A 23,546-nucleotide genomic window follows, 5' to 3' on the forward strand; every position below is an offset into this window, starting at 1 on the left:
ATGGCCACTTTTGTGAGGCAACAGATTTTTTTTAGTTAAGAAAAATCAGTTTATCATTTTTCCTGACCTAATAATAACTATTATTATACTGACAAAGTAGGCCAGTGGTGTGAAAGCATTTCTTGAGCATTAGTGAATTTTTAATGTGTGCCCCCCCCCCCCTTTTCTAAGACTGAACTCTTATACATTACGAGGTGAATTGCATTAAATTGGGAATTTTTTCTGTATTTCAACTGAAAATAGATAATTGGATCAAACAAAACTCTTATTAATCCTGAAAATAATTTAGAAAACAGGCACACACTTTATTTGGCAAGTAATGATAGTTTTCTTCATATAAAAAAAAGTGTGACCACAACAGTCTTTTCTTCTTTGTACAAAAATTCATTCCAATCCATTGATGGTCAGTCTGAAGGAAAACCAAACACTTTCAATGTCCCTGCATCAATTTTTCTTTCATATTTGTCCTTGTCATCGCATGCATATGCAAGGAGATACTTCTTCGGATGCCACGCAACTGTGAATGTGGCTGCTTCCACTGGAATGTCCACCACTTTCTCCCCAGTTTCAACCTCACCAACATCGATCACCAAGTCCTCGGATGCAGATGCCAAGAGACGCCCATCATGGCTGAAGCTGATTGTCCTGACTGGCCAGTCTAGCCTAGAGGCAAAATACTTGATAAACATAATGAAAGCATTGCAAATAAGTTAACCAATTAAAAAGCAACAAGGTTATTTGGTCTTTTTGTTGTTTGTGCCTTCCTGCCCCCAATTCCTGTTAAGTAACAGTACTAAAAAATAAAAAAAGCATCTAAAATTAACTTTCTTTGTCCACTTCTTTTATATTTGCAGTGTGTGTATAAATCGCAAAACTCCCGTATTATTGCTCAACGTATAGTAGAATTGTTACGTGAACAACTAACTGCAATGCATTGTAATGAAAAATCATGTTCCCAACCCAACTAATTTGACTCAAATAATTAAATATAGCTCTAAAATGTACACTAGCTCTCATGTAAAGTAGGTGAAAGCTAATCGAATTTATTTTTGCACTGCAAATGATTGGAAAAATACCTGCACCCATTTCAAGCTTTTGCATATCACTTGGAATAGGTCGAAGCATGCACATTTTGTTTTTGATGGAAACATGAAATAACACATTGTAATGTAAATTTTTAATGTGCATCTTCCTACCATGTTTTGTTATGCAAAAAGAATGGCAAAATAAACTTTTAACCTGAAATGTAGCGTTTATTTACCAACAACACTTTCTGAGGCTTTAACTATCCTGTGGATTAAGCAAATCATGGAACATTGATTAATTCTGCTGTAAATATTTGAGAAGCTAAAATGGACTCCTTTAGACAAGAAACTTAATATGTGACAAGTACATAAATGTGCTATAAAAAGGGAAAAGTTTATTTTGTATAATAAGTATAGTTTCTAAATCAAATAAGGGTTATTCACAATTTTAAAACCAAAATGCCACTTTATATACCACTTTTGATCCTGAAATATGCCCAATTTTTTACTGAAATCTTGTTCTCTATCACATATACAGGGTGATTCTTATAGAACTGGCCTGATGAATTTGCTAATAATGCTGCAAGTAATTCATATAACAGCTCATGATTATGACATCATAATCCATGGGCTGCGCTGAGTCTAATGGTGTGCAGATGATCTGATAGGTGGCAGCACTTATGCTGCAAAGTTAAAGCACACAGCGGAGCACGTACGAACATGCCCGGGGGCTTACTGATGGACAGGGTGTATGCAAACAAACCACGTAAGTTACAAGCTTTAAAGGACAACATTTAGACAAATCATGGACATCACCAGAGGAACACTGAGGCGAGTCACAGCAAATATGCAAACGTGAGTGGAGGTGTGCCTTCTTGAAAATGGCAAAACACTTTCAGCACATGCTCTGATCACAATCAACAGCACACACTATCCAAGGTATGTCATGTATAAATTACATTAATATCTATATGGTATATTTCATACTAGAGCTCATTTTGTCAGGCTGGTTCTATAAGAATCAATCTGTATATGTTGCTCTAGGAGTATTGGATCCTGAACTTTTAGGGCTAGAAAGATAATCTCACCACTCTAATTTTGGGAAATCATTTTCTGATTTTCAGGAACATGAATACTGTAGTTAGTACATTAGGAGTTGTCAATTCCGAAATAATACCAATAATAGACTGCTTATGAACCTTGTTACTGTTAAAAACTCCTCCCATTTTTTCTTCTGTGCATGCCCCTGATTAAAAGTATGCAGGATTGATTGAATGATTGATTTGATGTTTTAAGTCCACTTTTTGCACAGTAAGGCTAATCGGAACAGTTTAAAGTGGGATCCGCATCACTATGTGCCTCCACCAGGTATCGAACCCTGGACCCCTTGATTACAAGACAATGACACTACCACTACGCCATTGGGAAGGCCCTAAAGGTATGCAGGAACAGCATCTGTTATGAAATTTGATCAAGAAGATCAACTGTAAGACAAAGATGTGCCTATTAGAGGCTTCATACTGCCTGACTATGTATGTTGGAGAATTTGGGAAGGTCATCACATTGACTTACCTGGAAAAAGTACGAAGGCAGACCAACTCAGATACATCCCATAATGAGACAAGGGCATCAGCGGAGCCTGTCGCAAAATACTGGCCTGTTGGATCAAACTCAATACAGATGCAGGTCCCTGGATGAGCTTGGAGAACATGCTGGATTTTCAATTCTGGGTAACTGAAAGTAGCAACAAGGAGATAAACAACAAAGAATTCATGCGTGACTTTCAAAAGTAATTCTTAAGATATGGGAGGGGTGATAGTGGCTTTGAACATGTGTACTTGCCTGAAGAGTCTCTAGGGGAAGCAAATTCAATGACTAATTAAAGTAATAATTAAATTATAAATAAAAAACTAAATATGCTGACCAAGGCAGTAATTTATTTTATTAAAAACATAAACTAACGTAACGTTTCAACCTTCTAGCAAGGTCTTCTTCAGACTCTGTATCAAGTACAAAAGTAACCAGATACAACAAGAAGGGTAATATATATACACAAACATTACTCCCTCCAGACTATTTAGAAAGTTGTTTGGAACTTTCTAGCAGATGACTTTCACTTTCCAACTTTACTTTCACCTAAAAGGCTAAACACAATTACTTCCATATAGAATGTGGTTGGACTTTTTAATCTCACGCTCTTTTCCCTTCATTTTTCTTCCTTCTCCTCTCCTCTTTTTCTCTTGTCCTTTCCACTCTTTCCAACATCTTCTTCCATTCTTTGTTTAACTTCAGTCCCCCATTCCAGTTCATTGTGTCTTCTTCGCCTTTCTTCTCTATTTCCTTGGCTTCCTTCCATTTTCTCACTAGCATTCTCTTCTCCCTTCCTATTTGCTTAGCCTCATCCCACTCTATGTCATGTCCTGTTTCTCTCGTGTGTTTAAATATTGCATTTCTCTCTCTCTTAAGTCGTACATCATCCCTATGTTGTTTCAACCTGTCTTTCAGCCTTTTTTTCGTTTCTCCTATGTACACACTCTGACATTCTTTACATTTTACTTCGTAGATAATCCCTTCTTCTTCCTCTTCTCTGTTTTCCTTTTTCTTGTTAGCATTCCTCGCTATTCCTAAGATGCTTCTCCCTCCCTTCCTGTAAGTTTTAATTCCTGCTTTCCTAAGCACTTTGCATATCTTTTCTGTGGTCTTCCCCATACTCCTTATTCCAAACCTTCTCTCCTCTTTTTCTTTCTCTTCCAATTCTCCCCTGCCCGTTTTCTTACTTCTTCTGTTTATGTCCAGTCTATCCTGCTTCTCATAGCCATTCTTTTCCAGCTGTTTCCATAGGCTATTTATTTTGCCTTCTTTTTCACATTCTTTCATGCATATTTTCTTGATTCTGTCCTCCATATTCTTTATAAAATTTATTTTTGTCACCTCACTTACATCACTTCTTTTGTGGCAGAATACCCCTGCTGCACACTTCTTCTGATGCCAAGCGGTTTCAATTTCTTGTCCTCTTTTCCTTTTCATCAATATATCTAGATAGCTTAACTTATCTTCTTCTTCTATTTCAAGTTCCAATAATATCCCTCTTTCTTCATCTTGAATTTCTTTGGCAAAAATGTCAAGCTGCCTCTTCGTTCCCTTCCATATGCCAAAACAGTCGTCCACATATCTGCAAAACAGAATCATTTTGTCACCTCCCTTTTCTATCACTTTCTTTTCCCATTCATTCATAACCAATTCAGCCAATGCTGGGCTTAGACTGGAACCTATATTTAGTCCTTCACTCATTAACATTATTTTATCTCCCATTATACTGTAACCGTTATTCCAAATGGTTTCCAGCGCCTTCACTACCCTTTCACTATCCCATTCTCCTATAATTTCTTGTCCCATTCTCTTTTTAATAATGTCCAAAACGCGTCCCCTCTTGATGCTCGGGAACATACTTTTCACGTCTAAGCTAAACATTGTCGTCTTCATCTCATTTAACTTAAGTCCTTTTATGAGGTCTACTACTTGTTCACTGTTCTTAACTCCTCTGCTTTCTTGCTGTGTTACTAACAGGTCAATAACTTTCTTTAATTTCTTTTCTAAGGGTTCCAAAATATTGTTTCTGCAGTTCATTACTGGTCTTAACTTTATCTCCTCTTTGTGTATCTTTGGAAAGCCTTTCAAACTTGGTAGTCTTCCTGTCTCCTTTATGCATTTCTTGAATCCACTCCTCCTACAGTCTTTAATGATTCTTTCTTTTATAGTTTGTTCTTCACCTGTTCCACAAATCTCCTCATATCCATTTTCTTTTAGGTCTTCAAACTTCCTCTCGTACCATTCTCTTTCCATCACCACAATTGCTCCACCTTTATCTGCCTGCTCTATCACCACATCATTTCTTGTTTTGATTTTCTTCATCCCTTCCCTTTCTTTTTGACTCAAATTATCTACTTTTCCTTGTTTTCCCATTTCTTTCTTCAGTATGGCTGCTGTTCTTCTTCTAATCTTGTCTCTTTCTGGTTCTTCTTTTATATGGAGCACTGCTTCTTCAATGTCATATATAACTTCCTCATAATCTACATTTCTTTCTTTAACTTTGAAACCTCTGCCTAGTTTTAAAACAGCTTCCTCTTCTTTTGTTAGATCTACATTCCCTATTACCACAACTCTTCTTCTGGTATCCTCTTCTTCTTCCTCTTCTCCTCTTTCTTCTTTCCATCCTAGTCCCTCTCCTTTCTTCTTCAATTTTATTTTAATGTTAATGAGTGAAGGACTAAATATAGGTTCCAGTCTAAGCCCAGCATTGGCTGAATTGGTTATGAATGAATGGGAAAAGAAAGTGATAGAAAAGGGAGGTGACAAAATGATTCTGTTTTGCAGATATGTGGACGACTGTTTTGGCATATGGAAGGGAACGAAGAGGCAGCTTGACATTTTTGCCAAAGAAATTCAAGATGAAGAAAGAGGGATATTATTGGAACTTGAAATAGAAGAAGAAGATAAGTTAAGCTATCTAGATATATTGATGAAAAGGAAAAGAGGACAAGAAATTGAAACCGCTTGGCATCAGAAGAAGTGTGCAGCAGGGGTATTCTGCCACAAAAGAAGTGATGTAAGTGAGGTGACAAAAATAAATTTTATAAAGAATATGGAGGACAGAATCAAGAAAATATGCATGAAAGAATGTGAAAAAGAAGGCAAAATAAATAGCCTATGGAAACAGCTGGAAAAGAATGGCTATGAGAAGCAGGATAGACTGGACATAAACAGAAGAAGTAAGAAAACGGGCAGGGGAGAATTGGAAGAGAAAGAAAAAGAGGAGAGAAGGTTTGGAATAAGGAGTATGGGGAAGACCACAGAAAAGATATGCAAAGTGCTTAGGAAAGCAGGAATTAAAACTTACAGGAAGGGAGGGAGAAGCATCTTAGGAATAGCGAGGAATGCTAACAAGAAAAAGGAAAACAGAGAAGAGGAAGAAGAAGGGATTATCTACGAAGTAAAATGTAAAGAATGTCAGAGTGTGTACATAGGAGAAACGAAAAAAAGGCTGAAAGACAGGTTGAAACAACATAGGGATGATGTACGACTTAAGAGAGAGAGAAATGCAATATTTAAACACACGAGAGAAACAGGACATGACATAGAGTGGGATGAGGCTAAGCAAATAGGAAGGGAGAAGAGAATGCTAGTGAGAAAATGGAAGGAAGCCAAGGAAATAGAGAAGAAAGGCGAAGAAGACACAATGAACTGGAATGGGGGACTGAAGTTAAACAAAGAATGGAAGAAGATGTTGGAAAGAGTGGAAAGGACAAGAGAAAAAGAGGAGAGGAGAAGGAAGAAAAATGAAGGGAAAAGAGCGTGAGATTAAAAAGTCCAACCACATTCTATATGGAAGTAATTGTGTTTAGCCTTTTAGGTGAAAGTAAAGTTGGAAAGTGAAAGTCATCTGCTAGAAAGTTCCAAACAACTTTCTAAATAGTCTGGAGGGAGTAATGTTTGTGTATATATATTACCCTTCTTGTTGTATCTGGTTACTTTTGTACTTGATACAGAGTCTGAAGAAGACTTTGCTAGAAGGTTGAAACGTTACGTTAGTTTATGTTTTTAATAAAATAAATTACTGCCTTGGTCAGCATATTTAGTTTTTCATAATCATGGAAACAAGGCTTAATGGAGTTATAATTATAAATAAGTTCGTAAAAGTACAATCCTCCTCCAAGTACTCACTACTATAGATATACGAGGTGTGACACAAAAAAAAACAAAAAAAAAAAAAACGGATTGATTGCATAAGTGAAAAAAAAAGGAGTTGGCAATAATAGTTTTGGTGACGTCATGTGACACCCCTTCTATCTGTGCTGCAAGTTTGGACTCGCCCGGTCTCGCGGGTTGGGAGTATTGAGTCATTGAGTGAACACCTGCAACCGTGTTCTGCCGAAAAAATGTCTAGTGTGAAAAGTTAACAAAGAATCAACATCACATTCCTTGTGAAACTTACTTTCAGGGTCATAGGTAAAAATCCATGTCTCATTGCAAGTAACAACAGATTCCAACAAACTTGGCTCATTTCTAAGGCATTGTAACATGTCCTCACTCGTCTTTACGACACAGTTTTTGGTCATCTGACAAAACTTTTGGTACAACCTTCGCACAAATCTTCCGCATGCTCCATTCCTCTGTTAAAATGCATCGAACAGCTTCCCTATCCAAGTTAACTACCGTAACTCAGCCACTGCACGAACACTTAATCTTCGGTCACCTTGTATCACTTCACGAACTCTTGCAATGTTTTGTTCCGTAATTAGCAGTTCGTGGGCACCCTGTACGTTCATTGTCATCCACACTGTCCCTTCCCTCTGAAAACCGTTTATGCCATTCAAGCATGCGTGTCCTAGACAAAGTATCATCCCCATAAGCCTCACTTAACATTTGGAATGTTTCTGTTGCAGATTTCTTACGTTTCACAAGGAATTTGATATTCATTCTTTGTTCACTTTTCAAAGCTTCTGGGGGGTCTTAAAAATATCATCTACTGGCTTCCCTGCCTTATGGAGTGCTATAACAGGCACACAGTTTTCACACTCGCCTCATTTCGACATGAAATCTACACATAAATGTTCTATCACTTCTGTAGCTCAAGTAGCAATGAGATTGGATAAGTTGTTGACCTTCAGCACCAGGTGAGGAGCCACCTTCCAAAGTTGTAACAGTATTTATGGTAATACTGGGCAGTGTTACCCCATACATTATTAAAAATATTAGGTGGTTATACAGAAGAACTCAGATTTTATATTTTCCAGGGGATGGGAAAAAAAAAAAAATCAAGGAAAAATAATTTTGCTATGTTGGGACCATCACCATTGAATGCATAATATGGGAAAATGTAATACCCGGGAACATAAATAAATCAACACTTTGTAATGCCATTTTAAAATGTTTCACTTTGGTCCTCTGAAAAGCGTAAAATTGAGGTTTCCGCTGTGTAATTACAGTTTCACACATTAACCCGTGCGTAACCCGTGCCTACTTACCAACTGCTCGCATGAAAAATAAACCAAAAGCCAACAAAGCAAGTTTCCAGAATTACTATTAATTACTCAGTGCTTGTGATTACATAGACACTTATCAATATATCATTCTAATATATCTGTACTTACACTTCAGAGGACCACTGGGAAGGGCGATAAGGTCTTTAATTTTGTTTTAAGTCAAGGATAACTTCTTTCATCAGCTCAATACTACTTTGCAATATAATCCATGTACTAGCTTACCTTAATATGTGAACACAACCTTGCCCATTGGTGAGAAAGAACAGATTACTATCTTTATTCCATGATATTTCATTCACTTCGAATTTATATTGTTGCTCTTCTTTTATTTTGTGGGTCCTTGCATCTATGAAGGTTACCAGATCCTCTTTGTTGCCAACTGCAATGGTGTTTCCATCAGGAGACCACGTAATGTTAATATTCTCACCTATAAGAAAAAAAAATATGACATTCTGCCACCATGACACTAGTGGATGTGCAATTGCGGGAATTTTCATATTGGTAAATGAGTCAACAAACATGAGTAGAGCTTATTTTTACTTTTACTACATATGCAGAGTGTTGCTTGTAGATTAAAACCCTGAAATTATGTTATCTTGTCAATGAGTGGAGGCAAATCAATGACATTCTAATGATGCTTAGTTCCAATGAAATTGAGCAAATGACCACACAGCACTGAATGTTTGCATTTGATTGGGAATGCTTACTTCTAAAGCTTCAATTGTACACAGTTTGTTACTGTATATCATTTATTTCTAATAACCCCTCCCCCTCCCCCCACACACACACCAAAAAAGAAGTCCAGGTTGTAAGATAAGATGATCTTAGCGTCCACAGTCTTGAAAAAGACATCTTGGGGGTAAAAAAACCTGCATTATAGGCATTAATTCAAGTGTTGCATTATTTAGCTGGAGATAAACTTGTTATCAGTTCACATAGTCGGCTGATTACTAAACTTGTTGTACTGATGTATCTGTATGACAGCAGCTTTGCTTCCCTCTGACATGTTAAGCATGACTGTCTCCAGTGAGCTATCATAAGGATTTTGTAGGCAATTGTTCCAATCTAGTAGATTCATCCAGAACTGAGCCTGATGTTTACGTCATTTATCAAGAAGGGATTCTGTCATTTCCAGTTACCAAACCAATTGGTGATTTAATGAGTTCTAACCACACTTGTTTCACAGCACACATTTGCACCATAAACATACATTCTTCTACTGAGTATGCAATTTCAGATTTGAGTCTTTGTCTCCTGCTGCTGCCACTGGGGACAACTTCCAGCACTTGCTGTAATTTGCTCCATAAAATTACAGGTACCTGTAATGAAAATGTTATTGTTTTTTGTCCATTACTACATAATACAGTTTTTAGGGTTTAGACCTATGTAAGAATCACCCCGAATTATAGAAAATATTTACATTCTTGTTCATTTGCAAGTATATCATCATCATCCTTCGCCATTTCCTGCCTCTGGCTGGGTGGCATAGAAGTCAAGCCTCTAAACTTTTTCCCTGGATTTCCACCACTCCTCTCTTTCCAGAGTGTTCCAATCTTATCTTCTTCCCCTAATACTCTCCGTTATCTGCTCTTTCCACAGACATCTTGGTCTCCCCCTTGGCCTTATTCCCACTCCTTGTGGTAGTTTTTCTGCATCCATCCCCTTCATGTGTCCTAACCATCTCATCTGTGCCTGATCTATCCTGTCCTGAAGCTTTACCAACCCCACTGTCTGTTGGATCTCATTCCATTGCAAGTATATGAAGTGCACAATCTCGCACAAAAAATAATTGGCCCGAGAATAGTTTGATTTTACAATTCAGAATGGTATCAAATTATAACACAGGATACTGTGGTGGACAGCATTAATGTCAGGAGCAACCACTGCTTCTGTTGATTTTAAACATTGTTACAACCTATTTTCACATATTTGATCTTTCCTACAAGCTCTGTGATACGATGAAGTTCAATAGCTTACATAGTTACAAAACTATTGCAAATATCTAGGCAAAAGCAAACCACACAAAAGTTCATGGGAATGTTCCAGACTGGATTCTAAGCGGATGTAATTTTTTATATTTTGGTAGCATCAGCAAAGGTCCAGCCAAGCCTTAAGATGTTGGCAAGGAGGGAAAGTGCTAACCCCCCCCCCCCCCAGCTCTCTTCAGAGATATTTAAGAGTAAAATTGAATTTCATATTCAATGATGATAGACTGGAGTTCAAAGAGCTATAAAAATAAGCAATAGAAAACAGAACACACACAACTGGGTGTTAAATATTTTCCACATAAATGTTTGAGAAGTGCAAGACAATATGAATAAATTGATTTGCATATTTTGGTAGTTAAATTTGTAATGGTATTCATTACAAACATGCATACAATTGTAAATTGGATTTGGCCATTAACAACAGTTTAAAAGCTGAAATAATTAAACATAAATTAAGACAATATAAAATGTAGCAAAGATATAACCACTTGACTGTACCACAGATTTTTAAATCATTTGACTGCTTGCTTTACTCTTGCACATGCATACAATGATGATAGGTAACAATAATAATAAGAAACGTGTTTGTCTGTGTGCATGTGTATTATTACTGGGACTCTCCCTGATGTAGTTACCTTGTAAAAAAAGGAGTCCTAGTTCCGATACCTGGTGGAGGCACATGGCAGAGTGGTTTGGATCCCACTACAGTTAACTGTATATCCAGTATCTATTAGCCTTTCTGTGCATAAAGTGGACTTAAAACAATAATTCATTCAATCAATCAATCAGTATGTGTATTATTCTTTCAAATGAAATTAAAATTTCTTTCCCTAATCCAAAAGGCACTGCAAACCCCTTAGGGTACTGTATTGTTCAATTTTAGAACAACAAGCAGAGACTGTGACAATATCTTGTAAAAAATGAATATGTGGAATAAATATTCTGACTGAGATAATGTTAGTATGTATTGATATAGACAGGGATAGACAAACTAAAAATAATTCGGGCAGCAGCCCCTATTTCTCAGGAACCAGCATATTTCTTTGCAAATACTGGACAATAAATACATAAATCCAACTAAGATAAAGGTACATATTTTGGAATGTGACCATAAAACATCTAATTTATTTACTAATTAAAGATTGGATTAAAAGTAATTAATTCTAAAGAAGACTCAAAAGGTAACAGCATGAATAACTATGCAATACATTATAATATATGGCTGACTCTACCATATCGCTGCAGATTTTAAATTCGGCTAGGTCAGTGCAAAAATTTATAATGCCATGTTTGTTTGTCTGATTTAATGATACATGTGGTACAGACAACACACAAACATTAAAAACCATTTACTGTACTCATTATTTTTTTAAAAAAAGGGTAATGGAAATTTCCATAAGTAAACTTGAAATTATTAAAAAAAATCTTGGTAAATGGCTGTTATATCGGAGACACATTAAAATCGGATATTGCAACGTCCGCGCGCCGGAGCACTGCACACTACACCACGGAGCGGTGCAAAAGTGTACCCATATATGCTAGCTTGTAGCCAGCCGAAGACATGGACTCAAAGTATCTCAGGGCTTGCGGGGTTTAGTATGGAAAGGTCAAAGGTCAACTTGTAAAAGTTTATTTATATTTATACATGCATGTAAATAACCAGTTTAGCACATACGCTCTTAAATCCTCCTCAGTGAGGTACCTGGGCAGTATTAGTATTCTTATCTAATTTAGGGGGAACCAACTAGTACAGGTAACCAATAGGAACCTTGGTAGCCGTCACGTGCCACGCCGTCTGGGGACAACATGCGAAAGCGTCCAATCAATAGCGAGGGACGGGCCAAGGGGCCCGCGGTTTCACAAAGGTGTTGGTGTGAAAGGACGCCGCAAAGTCAATCCAGCTACGACAAGGGAACGGTTCGGTCCCTTGGCATGTCCAGTCAGTAGCAAGAGACGGCAAGGTACAAAGGGTAGGTCTGGAAGCACCCAGGAGACTTGGGCTTGGGCCGCCACGACCCAAGGGTAGCACATCAAGCTCTTATGGGGCAGACCAGGTAGGTAGGAAAACTGCTTTTCTTTTCTCCTCCTTCCTTCTCAAGGAAGCTATTGGATCCTGGTAGGGGAAACTTCCAGACTAGATCTGGGAACCAGGTCTTTCGCAGTCGGCATCTGGCAGTCGACTGAGCTCCGGGCCTCGCTGCTTTGTTTATATACTGTTTGGTGGCAGCACTGAGGCGGGTGGAGAAGATCGGAACTAAGCCGGCTGCAGCGTTGCAAACTCCCTTCAATTCACGAGATGCAACTCGTGCGTTATAAAATATCAAGTTTAGCATTGTAAAAACCACTAGCATGTGGCGATATAAACTTAACACTTGTGTGCTAAACTGAACACGTTACATTAAAGAAATTAAAAGATAAAGAGATTTAACAATGCAAGTTACAAATTAAACAACAATTACTGCACAAAAGATAACTGAATGAGTAAACCACGCAGGGTATTTAGCATGCTTTCTTTAACCAAAACGTGTGTGCCATAACAATATATGCTTAACAACAATGCACTCAAAATTAGATAAATCAAAAGCGTAAGCCTCGCAGGGCATTTCTCAAACATTAATAATTATATATGAAAGAATATGGCTATCACGCAGGATAGCTACATGTGATGACCACGCAGGGTCGTTACATATGCCCCTCTCTCGGGCAAAAATTTTGAGGAAAATTAAAAAGTTTAAATTTTCAGAAAAATTTTTGGTAAACCAGAGTCTATATCTCTTTTACTCTTCAATCACTAAGTCTTTTCTTCATTCACTATTTGTCTTCTCCGTTCGGGGGAACACCTGAAGAGACGAAGGTTGTCAAAATTCACTCGGTCGACTGGGTTCTTGGTCGTCGGGTTCAACAGCAGGGCAGTGTTGCTTCGAACATCCGAGGCGACATAGGGGCCAATGTATACCTCAAACAATTTGGCGATAGTCCTATTCTTTCGGGAACTTAACTTGCGATTCCTGACAAGAACCAAGTCACCTTCTTCTAATTGAAGAGCGTCTCTTTTTACTTTCATTCTTCTATCAACAATTGTTGAGCCTTTCTAGAGGGTTTGGATATTGCTTCGTCGTAGAGATGGTGAAGTAGTCCAGAACTTCATTAGACAGGGATACACGGAATAGCAACCCAAGAGGAAAACATTTCGAAATATCTGAGACAGGGTGCATGGCAAGTTAATCAGCGAACTCAAAACCAATAAATTCATAATGAGACAATATTAGCTGGACGAAGTTCCAAATCTTCCAATCTTCATTCTCCAGTAAAGCCATCAGGAAAAGCGGTAAAGAATGCGACTTGTAAGGAACTGTCTCGGCACACTGCTTATATCCAACATTCTTCAATGGTACGAGCTTCTCAAAAATAATCTCCAAATTGCGTCTCAGCACATTTAGGAACTCCTGCTTCTGGGAATCTTTTAGAATATCTACCGTGTCGACCTTCTCACTGAGGTCCGCGGGTTTATACATCCATTTCTTGTCTCTCTCTTGGACATTTTGGATATACCTCACAAGTTCAATATCCAGTGGATTCCCTTCCTCATGTTCAGGAGTCTTCCCGAAATTCAGCTTCACAGAGTTTTTCCTGAAATTTATCTCTGCCTCGTGCTGCCTCAAAAATGGCATGCCCAAAAGAAGATCCGTACTAAATCCCTTCAATATAAATACTTCAGTACTGAAAGTCATTCCACCTATTTGTAGCTCTACTCGCCTACTTCCAAAAACTCGCTTTCTGTGGGTACCAGAGAAATCAACTAATCTTATTTCTGGAACCTTTTGTACCTGAATGCTTGGCATTTGATCCTTTAGTTTAGTCCAGACATTATGACTTAGAATTGAACATTCGCTTCCGGTATCAATTATACAGTTTATCGGTATTTCCATCAATTTTGCAGACACTGCTGGTGATTTGTAACTGGTCTTAGAGGCTCGTGCAGATTTCAGATCACTTTGCAAATTTATTTCCTCTGTTTCGGACAATTGAAAATTTACTTTTAGTTCCTGGATAGATCTTAGTGGTCGCTCCTCCGAGGCCCCTTGCCTAAATGGGAACGAAGCACCTAGACAAGGCTCTAGTTTGTTTGACTAGACTGTGACCTTTGGTTATGCAGGAAGTCCCGGGTTGTCTCTAGGGCTTCCTCCTGCTCAGAGGTCAAGTCTTCTCTGGTTGGTGACTGCCTTCTAGTCTGTTCTGCATCCCGAGGTGAGTATCGTCTAGGGGAACTCCCATCCTGATAATTCCTTATATCAGGGAAGCTTCGACCTCTTTCTGGATAAGGTCGATTAAAGTTCCTCTGACCATCCTGTTGGCTGCGGTCCGCTCCTCTCCAGCCTTGTCTTCTATAAAACTTTGGAGTCCTCGCAGCATTCCTTCTCTACCGCTGGTTCTGGTCTCGATGTTGCGGACTTTGAAGCTCTTATTATTGATTCCAGACTCTTTACTCTTGGGGTCTTCCTTATTTCTCCAAGCATCGGGATCGTCATAGATGTCGAAGTCCTTGAGAAAACTGGTCAATTCATCAACTGATCTTGGAGCATGCGCAAGGCAGAGGTTCCAGATACGATACGGCAGCTGTCCTATTATTAGATTCAGCACTTCACTTTCGCTGAAATTGTCACTCAAGTTTCGATAGGCAGCGTAGATGCTCCAAGCGAAGCTCTCCATATTCTCGTGGACTGGGCGAAAATATCGTCGATTTCTCACAGCAGTTAACTGTCTCTGTTTGGCTTTCTCAGAGGCAAACTCCTCCTTAAATCTTAGGCAAAAGTCGGCATAGTTGACAAAACTATCTATGTTTCCCGCCAGCCAATGTTCAGCCTTGCCTGCAAATACTCTAGGAAGTAACTCAAGTCTATAGTGCTCAGGTATCTGCATAAGCTCGAAACTGACATTGAGCTCTCTGAGGTACTTCTCTGCCGATTGGGCCTCGATATCGCCTTTGAATTTTGGTACGTGGGCGATATCAGCCATCCTAGGCATCTTGAAATCGGCTCTACGTCGAGGAGGAGATCCATCAGAACTGTCTCCCTCTCTAGGTCGCTTACCTCTATCTGTTAGAACGGTTCTTTCGACGCAGTAGGGACTTTGCACTACTCTAGGAGGTTCAAAGGTGACCGCTTCCGGGTTTAAGCTTCCACCCCGTTCAATAGAATCCGGGAGTACATCTGAAGTGGCTTCGGTTTGCAACTGCAGTCTTTGAAACTTATCCTGCAGCTCACCTACTCTTCTAATTATAGTTCCAGTTTGTTCATGGATCTCTCTTCGAAGGGACACTTCCAGTCTCTTGGTCTCTTCACGGAGAGAGTTCACTTTTTCTCCAGCAGTTGTTACAACTTCTTCCCGGAGATTCCGCGTCAATGCATCGGCAGCCTCCTTCTGCTCTCGTACAGTTTTTTCCATCTGCTCGGTCCTTTCCCCAAGGGTTTTTACCACAGAACTCATTGCTTCAACCGAGACCTCTATCTGTTTAACCCTCTCGGGATCCTCACTTTCAGTTTCTTTCCTAGTAACTTCCCCTCTAGACTGGACCAGTTCTAAGCAGGTATCTAGATTCCTCTTCATCTGTTCATGCTCTCTTTCTATCTCTCCACGCCACTCAGCTAAGGGCTCTAGTTGTTCTTCTACTACCCTTACTACCTCCTGTTGGCAAGAGATCCGGATTTTCTCCAACTCTTCTCTAACACTTTCTCGTTGGTCAACCTTAAGCTGAGAGAAAAACGTTCGCAACTCCTCCCTACTTTTCTCGGCTTCTAGCTGCCTCCTTTCATTCTCTGCCTCTTTTTCTTTGTTTCTCTTTTCTTCCTCTTCTTCCTTTTCTTTCTTTCTCTTTTCTTCCTCTTCTTCCTTTTCTTTCTTTCTCTTTTCTTCCTGACTTTCCACCAGGACACGGAGAACTTCTAACTCCCTTTCTCTTTTCTCTTCAGCTTCTCTCTTCTCAATCTCCCTTTTCTCTTCAGCTTCTCGCTTCTCCACCTCTCTTTTCTCTTCAAGAGACTTTATCAGAGTCCTAAACTGATGTACCTCTTCTTTTCTTTTAGCTTCTTCTTCTGCTTTCTCTCTTGCCCTTTTAGCTTCTTCTTCTGCTTTCTCTCTTGCTCTTTTAGCTTCTTCTTCTGCTTTCTCCTCTTTAATACGGGCTGTCTCCTCTTCCTTCTCAAGGAGTCTCCTCTCCTCCATGGATTCGACCACCTGTCTCAGCTCTATCAACTCTTTCTTACGAGTTTTCTCTAATTGAGCAGTTTCCCTTTTCCTTTGCTTTTCATCAATCTGTCTACGCTCTTCCTCTTCTTTCTTACGTTCCTCTTTATCTTTCATTAACCACTCCAGCAGCCAATGGTCTGATTGGGTCTTACTTGGAAGACTTGGTTCAAGCAGGGACGCTACCAAGGGTGCTGATAAGCATGTTTTACACCTAGCCTCTGCATCAGTCTCTGAGGTCTCTTCTTGCCCCTCACATCTCAAATGGAAATTCTTGAGACACTGGAAACACTGGAAGGACTCCATCTCGGCTCCAGAATCATCACAGCATGCGAACCCAGTCTCACCTTCCATGGTTTTTCTCCCTCTGCTCCGTAGACTCATTCCGGACGTTTCTTTTTCCATTTTGTCACAATCGTATATATGTCACAACACTTTACCTTCGTGAATTCTGTATGGTTTCTCCGAAAACACTTCACTACCTTCGTGAATTCAATGGACGAACACTGTCACTAACTCTTGCACTACAACTAGTGAGCCACTTCTAGTCCATATACGGCTTCACCACGTAACAAATCTGACCCCACGTTTTACAAGTCGAGCCCTGTGTTTTTGCAAATCAGGCCCCACGTTGGGCGCCAAAAACTTTTGCAACGTCCGCGCGCCGGAGCACTGCACACTACACCACGGAGCGGTGCAAAAGTGTACCCATATATGCTAGCTTGTAGCCAGCCGAAGACATGGACTCAAAGTATCTCAGGGCTTGCGGGGTTTAGTATGGAAAGGTCAAAGGTCAACTTGTAAAAGTTTATTTATATTTATACACGCATGTAAATAACCAGTTTAGCACATACGCTCTTAAATCCTCCTCAGTGAGGTACCTGGGCAGTATTAGTATTCTTATCTAATTTAGGGGGAACCAACTAGTACAGGTAACCAATAGGAACCTTGGTAGCCGTCACGTGCCACGCCGTCTGGGGACAACATGCGAAAGCGTCCAATCAATAGCGAGGGACGGGCCAAGGGGCCGTGGTTTCACAAAGGTGTTGGTGTGAAAGGACTCCGCAAAGTCAATCCAGCTACGACAAGGGAACGGTTCGGTCCCTTGGCATGTCCAGTCAGTAGCAAGAGACGGCAAGGTACAAAGGGTAGGTCTGGAAGCACCCAGGAGACTTGGGCTTGGGCCGCCACGACCCAAGGGTAGCACATCAAGCTCTTATGGGGCAGACCAGGTAGGTAGGTAGGAAAACTGCTTTTCTTTTCTCCTCCTTCCTTCTCAAGGAAGCTATTGGATCCTGGTAGGGGAAACTTCCAGACTAGATCTGGGAACCAGGTCTTTCGCAGTCGGCATCTGGCAGTCGACTGAGCTCCGGGCCTCGCTGCTTTGTTTATATACTGTTTGGTGGCAGCACTGAGGCGGGTGGAGAAGATCGGAACTAAGCCGGCTGCAGCGTTGCAAACTCCCTTCAATTCACGAGATGCAACTCGTGCGTTATAAAATATCAAGTTTAGCATTGTAAAAACCACTAGCATGTGGCGATATAAACCTAACACTTGTGTGCTAAACTGAACACGTTACATTAAAGAAATTACAAGATAAAGAGATTCAACAATGCAAGTTACAAATTAAACAACAATTACTGCACAAAAGATAACTGAATGAGTAAACCACGCAGGGTATTTAGCATGCTTTCTTTAACCAAAACGTGTGTGCCATAACAATATATGCTTAACACCAATGCACTCAAAATTAGATAAATCAAAAGCGTAAGCCTCGCAGGGCATTTCTCAAACATTAATAATTATATATGAAAGAATATGGCTATCACGCAGGATAGCTACATGTGATGACCACGCAGGGTCGTTACAATATTTTGTGTTTTGGATGGTTCGTACTTACCAATTGTGTACTGCGGAACATAGTTGAAGGTGCCATTATGCTTTTTACATGAAAATAACTTCGATTTTTCACATTACGAGTAATTCTTTTGTTTCCTTTCTTCCATTGCGGAAAATACAATATGGCACGCACAGTTGTGGATCATCGTGCGTCGTGCTTGTGTTTTGTCAATTTGGAGTGGGTATGCAGTGTTTCAACCTTCTTAACCGAAAAATACCTACTTTCGTGTTCATTATGTCATCACAAACCATTGATGGATAGTCCCAAAAACCATTCACGATAGCCCCACAAACCATTGACGGATAGCCCCAAAAAACATTCACGATAGCCCAAAAAACCATTCACGATAGCACCAGAAAACATTCTCGATAGCCCAAAAAACCATTCACGATAGCACCAAAAAACATTCATGATAGCCCAAAAAACCATTCACGATAGCACCAAAAAACATTCACGATAGCCCCACGGAGCATTACCGACAAGGTTAGGTTAGGTAAGCATAGTTAAAAAAAAAATTCTCGTAAAAAAAGGCACGTTTCTAAACACTGGCGAGGCCACATGACTTTCAACAATTGCGCCATCTGCAGGTACATAATGGAAACAACAGCATAATGTTGTCGCTTTGCACAAAATGCAAGTTTATTATATCCACAGTGCTTATTTCTTGTTGTGCAACATTCTACGGTGAGAAAATACCTCCACGAACTTTCAAAATGCTACAGAAACTCATTTCCGTAAGTAGTTTCTTCTGTAAAAATGAAGAAATGTGTCTCCGATATAACAGACATTTATCAAAATCTTTTTTAGAACAATTTGAAAATCCAGTTGCCATATGAAAATTTTCAGGCACCCTGTATTTGTCTACCCCTGGATATAGATATTTGAAAAAACACTTGCACTTGGTACAGAGTCTGAAGAAGACCTTGCTAGAAGGTTGAAACGTTAAGTTTAGTTTATGTTTTAAAATAAAATAAATTTCTGCTTTGGTCAGCATATTGAGTTTTTCATATCATGGAAACAAGGCTTAATGGTGATATAATGAACATACTGAAAAAAAGGTTCACGGGAATTTTTGAAAATGGCGACCGTGGAGCTGTACTCTGCAGAGTAAAAATTATATGAAAAAAAAACTAGATATTTTAAAACTACCTCTGACAATGTACTTTAAACTTCATCTAGAAGGTAATTTCCTCTCAATCTTAATCACCAAGGTTCATTTCAATACTTAAAAATATGGACTTACCCCTTGTGTTTATAGTTGCAGCACATTTCTGTGACCGTGTGTCCCAAATTCGTACTGTCTTGTCCCCACTTGCTGTACTAAGAAGATCAGGATTTGAAGAATGCCAACACAACTGATCTACACTACCACTATGGCCTCGGTACAAGAAGTCTTTATTCTGAAATACAAAACTCAAATTAAAGCATTAAATATTTTAGATAATGGTGGAAATATAGAACTGTATCAAGCTTGTTGTAAAGGATATACTAGGTTTAGTTACTTAAACATTGATGGTACATTGAAAAACCGGCTCTTTAACAAACTTTGGAACGACTTGAGATGACCGGACCCCTCTCTGATTTTCTTCATATTTGGCATATTCACTAATTGAGGCCTCCTAATCACGAATCTGAAGTTAAAATTTGTCGGAAACGTCTAGATTTTGCAAAATAAGCAAAAATAAGGCGTTAGTTTTCGGGGTAAATATGCGATATCGCCCGAACGGATTTCTTCAAATTTACAGGAGAAACTACTTACTGAAATCAGTTTGTGTAGCATTGTCGAAGATCTTCGAGGTATTTTCTTTCGCGGAAACTGAAAACTTCACCATAGAATGCTGCAGAACAAGAAATAATCACTTTTTATGTAAGGAACTTACATTTTCTGACATTATGCCGTTGTTTCCATTATGTACCTGCAGATGGCGTGAGCATCGAAAGTCACGCGGTCTCGCCAGTGTTTCCAAACGTGCCTTTTTCTTACAAGATTTTTTTTTTTTAACTATGCTTACCTAACTCAACCCAGCCTAACCTAACCTTGCCGGAAATTGTTCGTGGGGCTATCGTGGATGTTTTTTGGGGCTATCGTGAATGGTTTGTGGGGCTATCGTGAATGTTTTTTGGGGCTATCCATCAATGGTTTGTGATGACATAATGAACACAAAAGTAGGTATTTTTCGGTGAAGAAGGTTGAAACACTGCATACCCACTCCAAACCGACAAAACACAGGCACGACGCGTGATGATCCATGACGAGTGCATGCCATATTGTCACCCAAACAAAACAATACAAATAATGACTCGTAATATAAAATGTTGACACTATTTTATGGAAAAAGGCATAAATTCACCTTAAAAAATCTTCCGCAATGCATAATAGGTAAGTATCAATACTAAAATTAACAAAATATACCAGTGAGAGGCGTTCGGGCGATATCGCATATTTACAGTTTTCGGAATGGAAACTGTCGATTTTCGCGAATTTTTTTGTTTCACAAACAAATATATATATTGCTGATACTACCACGACACCAAATTTTAACTATGTTTGCCTAACCTAACCACACGCCAATGGTTTGCAATTATTTCCAATTTCTAGATCCTGATACTACCACACCAAATTTTCGTAACGATAGTATAAGCCGGAGACGGATTTCTTAAAATTTACAGGAGAAAAGACGAGAAAGTACTTACGGAATTGCGTTCTTGAGAACTTTCTGAAGCCGGGGAAATTGTTTTTTCGAATCGTGCAACTTATTTGGCCTGTAAGTAAGGTATTTTTCGTCATTCATGCATCTCCGTTGTACGATAGCTCGTGCCGCCATTACCGTCGACTACGTGAATCAAATGTTCCGTGTGTTCGATCATGTAACCACCTGTCGGTGTAGCAACCACGCGGTAGTTTTACAAGATGACGTGTGAGCGGTTTTTTTTTTCCAATTTAAGGTAAGACTCTAGTTTACGTCCTTTTCCTAAGGAATACGTGTCATATATCATTGGAAAGCTTATTTTATAAGGAATTCAACAACGTAAATCCCAAAGCGAGGAAAAATTTCCTGAAGGAGTGAATCGAGAAAAACCGATGTTGTCCGTATATGCGTAATTGAACGTACTGTGGAATTTTTTAGATGATGAAGCACATATTTAGGGGTGAAATAAGTGCTAATGGAACCTAACCTCGTAGGCATACCTGGACCCTGTGAATGGATAGTGGGGCTATCGTGAACAGAAAGTGTAAAAAGAAAAAGGTACTTACCTGAAGAGATGCCGGGTGCCGCACCACGATCGTGCACCGCGAATGCAAAGAAGCAATCACCATGCAGATAAGGACGTAATGTAGAGTCTAGCCTCAATTTTCGCTTAAAAACCTTTTGTGAATAGTTTCTGCGGCATTTATCGGTTCATAAGTTTGGAAACATTGCACATCAGCTGACGATACTGCATATCAGCTGACGACAGACAACGTGAGTCAAGTTTTTCCCGCCGAATTAGCAACGACCAATAAATGATTATAATGTTAAAAATAACGCTTTTTTCATGGGAAAAAAAAGTGATCCCCAGCTTGAAAAATGTTCCGGTATGCATATGAGGTAAGTAGCAATGATTTTTATTTGAAAATGAACGAGTTTAATGTGTCTCCGGCTTATACTACAGTTACCCAAATTTTAACTATGTTTGCCTAACCTAACCACGCGTCAATGGTTCGTGAGGCTAGCGTCAATGGATCACAATTTCTAGACGTGACCGACAAATTTTAACTTCAGATTCGTGATTAGGAGGCCTCAATTATTGAGTATGTCAAATATAAAGAAACTCGGAGAGGGGTCCGATCATCTCAAGTCATACCCTAATTTATTTTCATACAGATCCTAACTTCTACACATGTTACAAGTAAAATATGCGAAATTTCTATTGGATGCCCAGCCCAGCCCTTGCAAACTTTTCCAAACATGAAATTCTATCCACTCTTCAAATTCACGATCCGTCCCTTCGCCGTCAAGTTTCAGATCTAACTTTTCTTTTCAAAATCATGAATGGACAACTTTTCACTAACGAACTCTTGCCACATCTTCACATCCGGATCCCACGTACCAACAGAAAATGCAACAACTTCTTTTATACAAAAACCTCAAGGCTATCCCTAGAACAAAGGTCATTTCTCTATAGGCTACAAACAAGGTACAATACACTAATTGATCCTCCAGGCTTCCATCTATCTAAGCAGGCTTTCAGAAATGCGTGCATCAAGCAGCTGAAGAAAAATTAATATTTGTTATACCCTTGATATTGTTTTATTATTATTGTTTAATTTTTATTATTTTTATTGTATTATTCTTGTTACATATGTGTGCGTGCTTCTCATTTGTTAATTTCTATTTGGAGCGATTTTACAATACAGGGAATTTCTCCATTTTGTTTGAAATTCGGCATACTCACTAATTTTGGCCCCCTAATCACGAATCTGCAGTCAAAATTTGGCGCTCGCACGTGGAAATAGCAAAATAATCGAAATTAAGTTCTTATTTCCACACCCTCGATTTCCGAATTTCCCGCCGGTTCCGGGCTCCGCCCCTGGGGTAATCGACCTACCGCCCCCAACCGCTATCGCGGCCCCGCCTCCGCTCCGCTCCGGCTTCCCGCCTATATCTATAGACTCCCTGTTAAGGGCATGTTAGAAAGTGGCCGGATTCACCTGCCCCAAATAAGCGCCAAATTTTTACGTGAGCGCCAAATTTTAAGTGCAGATTCGTGATTAGGAGACCCAAATTAGTAAGTAACCGAAAATTCAAACAAATTGGAGAAATTCCCTGTATTGTTAAATTATACCTTCTATTTTTCTCGCTGTTGATATCCTGATTTAAAATGGATTCTTTCTGTATTCAGGATTTCTCAAATAAATAAAAAAATTAAAAAAACTACAGCCTTACCAATCTGTCCCTATCCAAAATGTAGATCGCGACACATTTATCAAACGAACCAGATGCCAAACGCCTCCCATCACAACTCCAACCAACGGAATGAACTTTTGACACATGTGCATTATATTCACGCGATTTATTATGCGTTTTAAAATGGTTTTGAAGTTCTTCTACCCTATTATTAGTCGGCGCCATCATATTTGTTTGGAGTACGTCAAGTCGGCGACTACAGCTATCGGAAAAACACTTCATACAATCTCGATGACCAAAAATTGTCCATGATCATCTTATTTTCAAACACTTAAATTTTACATCCTTCAACTTTACACTAGGTATTTTATATTGGTTATGTGAGAGTATGTATTTTCTGCCTTTCTGACTGTTTTGTTTCAATTCTACACTCTCCTATTACACAAAACAAGCTGAAA

General features: G+C 39.3%; 1 protein-coding gene across 1 annotated transcript; it reads right to left on the reverse strand.

Moving 5' to 3' along the window:
- Positions 1-284: 284 nt before the first annotated feature.
- On the reverse strand, positions 285-23,370 carry tex (THO complex 3 homolog tex). The gene is made up of 5 exons (XM_083126922.1): positions 23,128-23,370; positions 19,443-19,599; positions 8,291-8,495; positions 2,598-2,759; positions 285-663 (listed from the first exon to the last, which is right to left on the reverse strand). The coding sequence occupies exons 1-5, from the start codon at positions 23,368-23,370 to the stop codon at positions 405-407; spliced, it is 1,026 nt and encodes a 341-aa protein (XP_082983048.1). The 3' UTR covers positions 285-404.
- Positions 23,371-23,546: the final 176 nt, after the last annotated feature.

This window comes from Lepisma saccharinum, chromosome 8 (assembly GCF_977018435.1).
Source record: "Lepisma saccharinum chromosome 8, izLepSacc3.1, whole genome shotgun sequence".
Taxonomy (NCBI): domain Eukaryota; kingdom Metazoa; phylum Arthropoda; class Insecta; order Zygentoma; family Lepismatidae; genus Lepisma; species Lepisma saccharinum.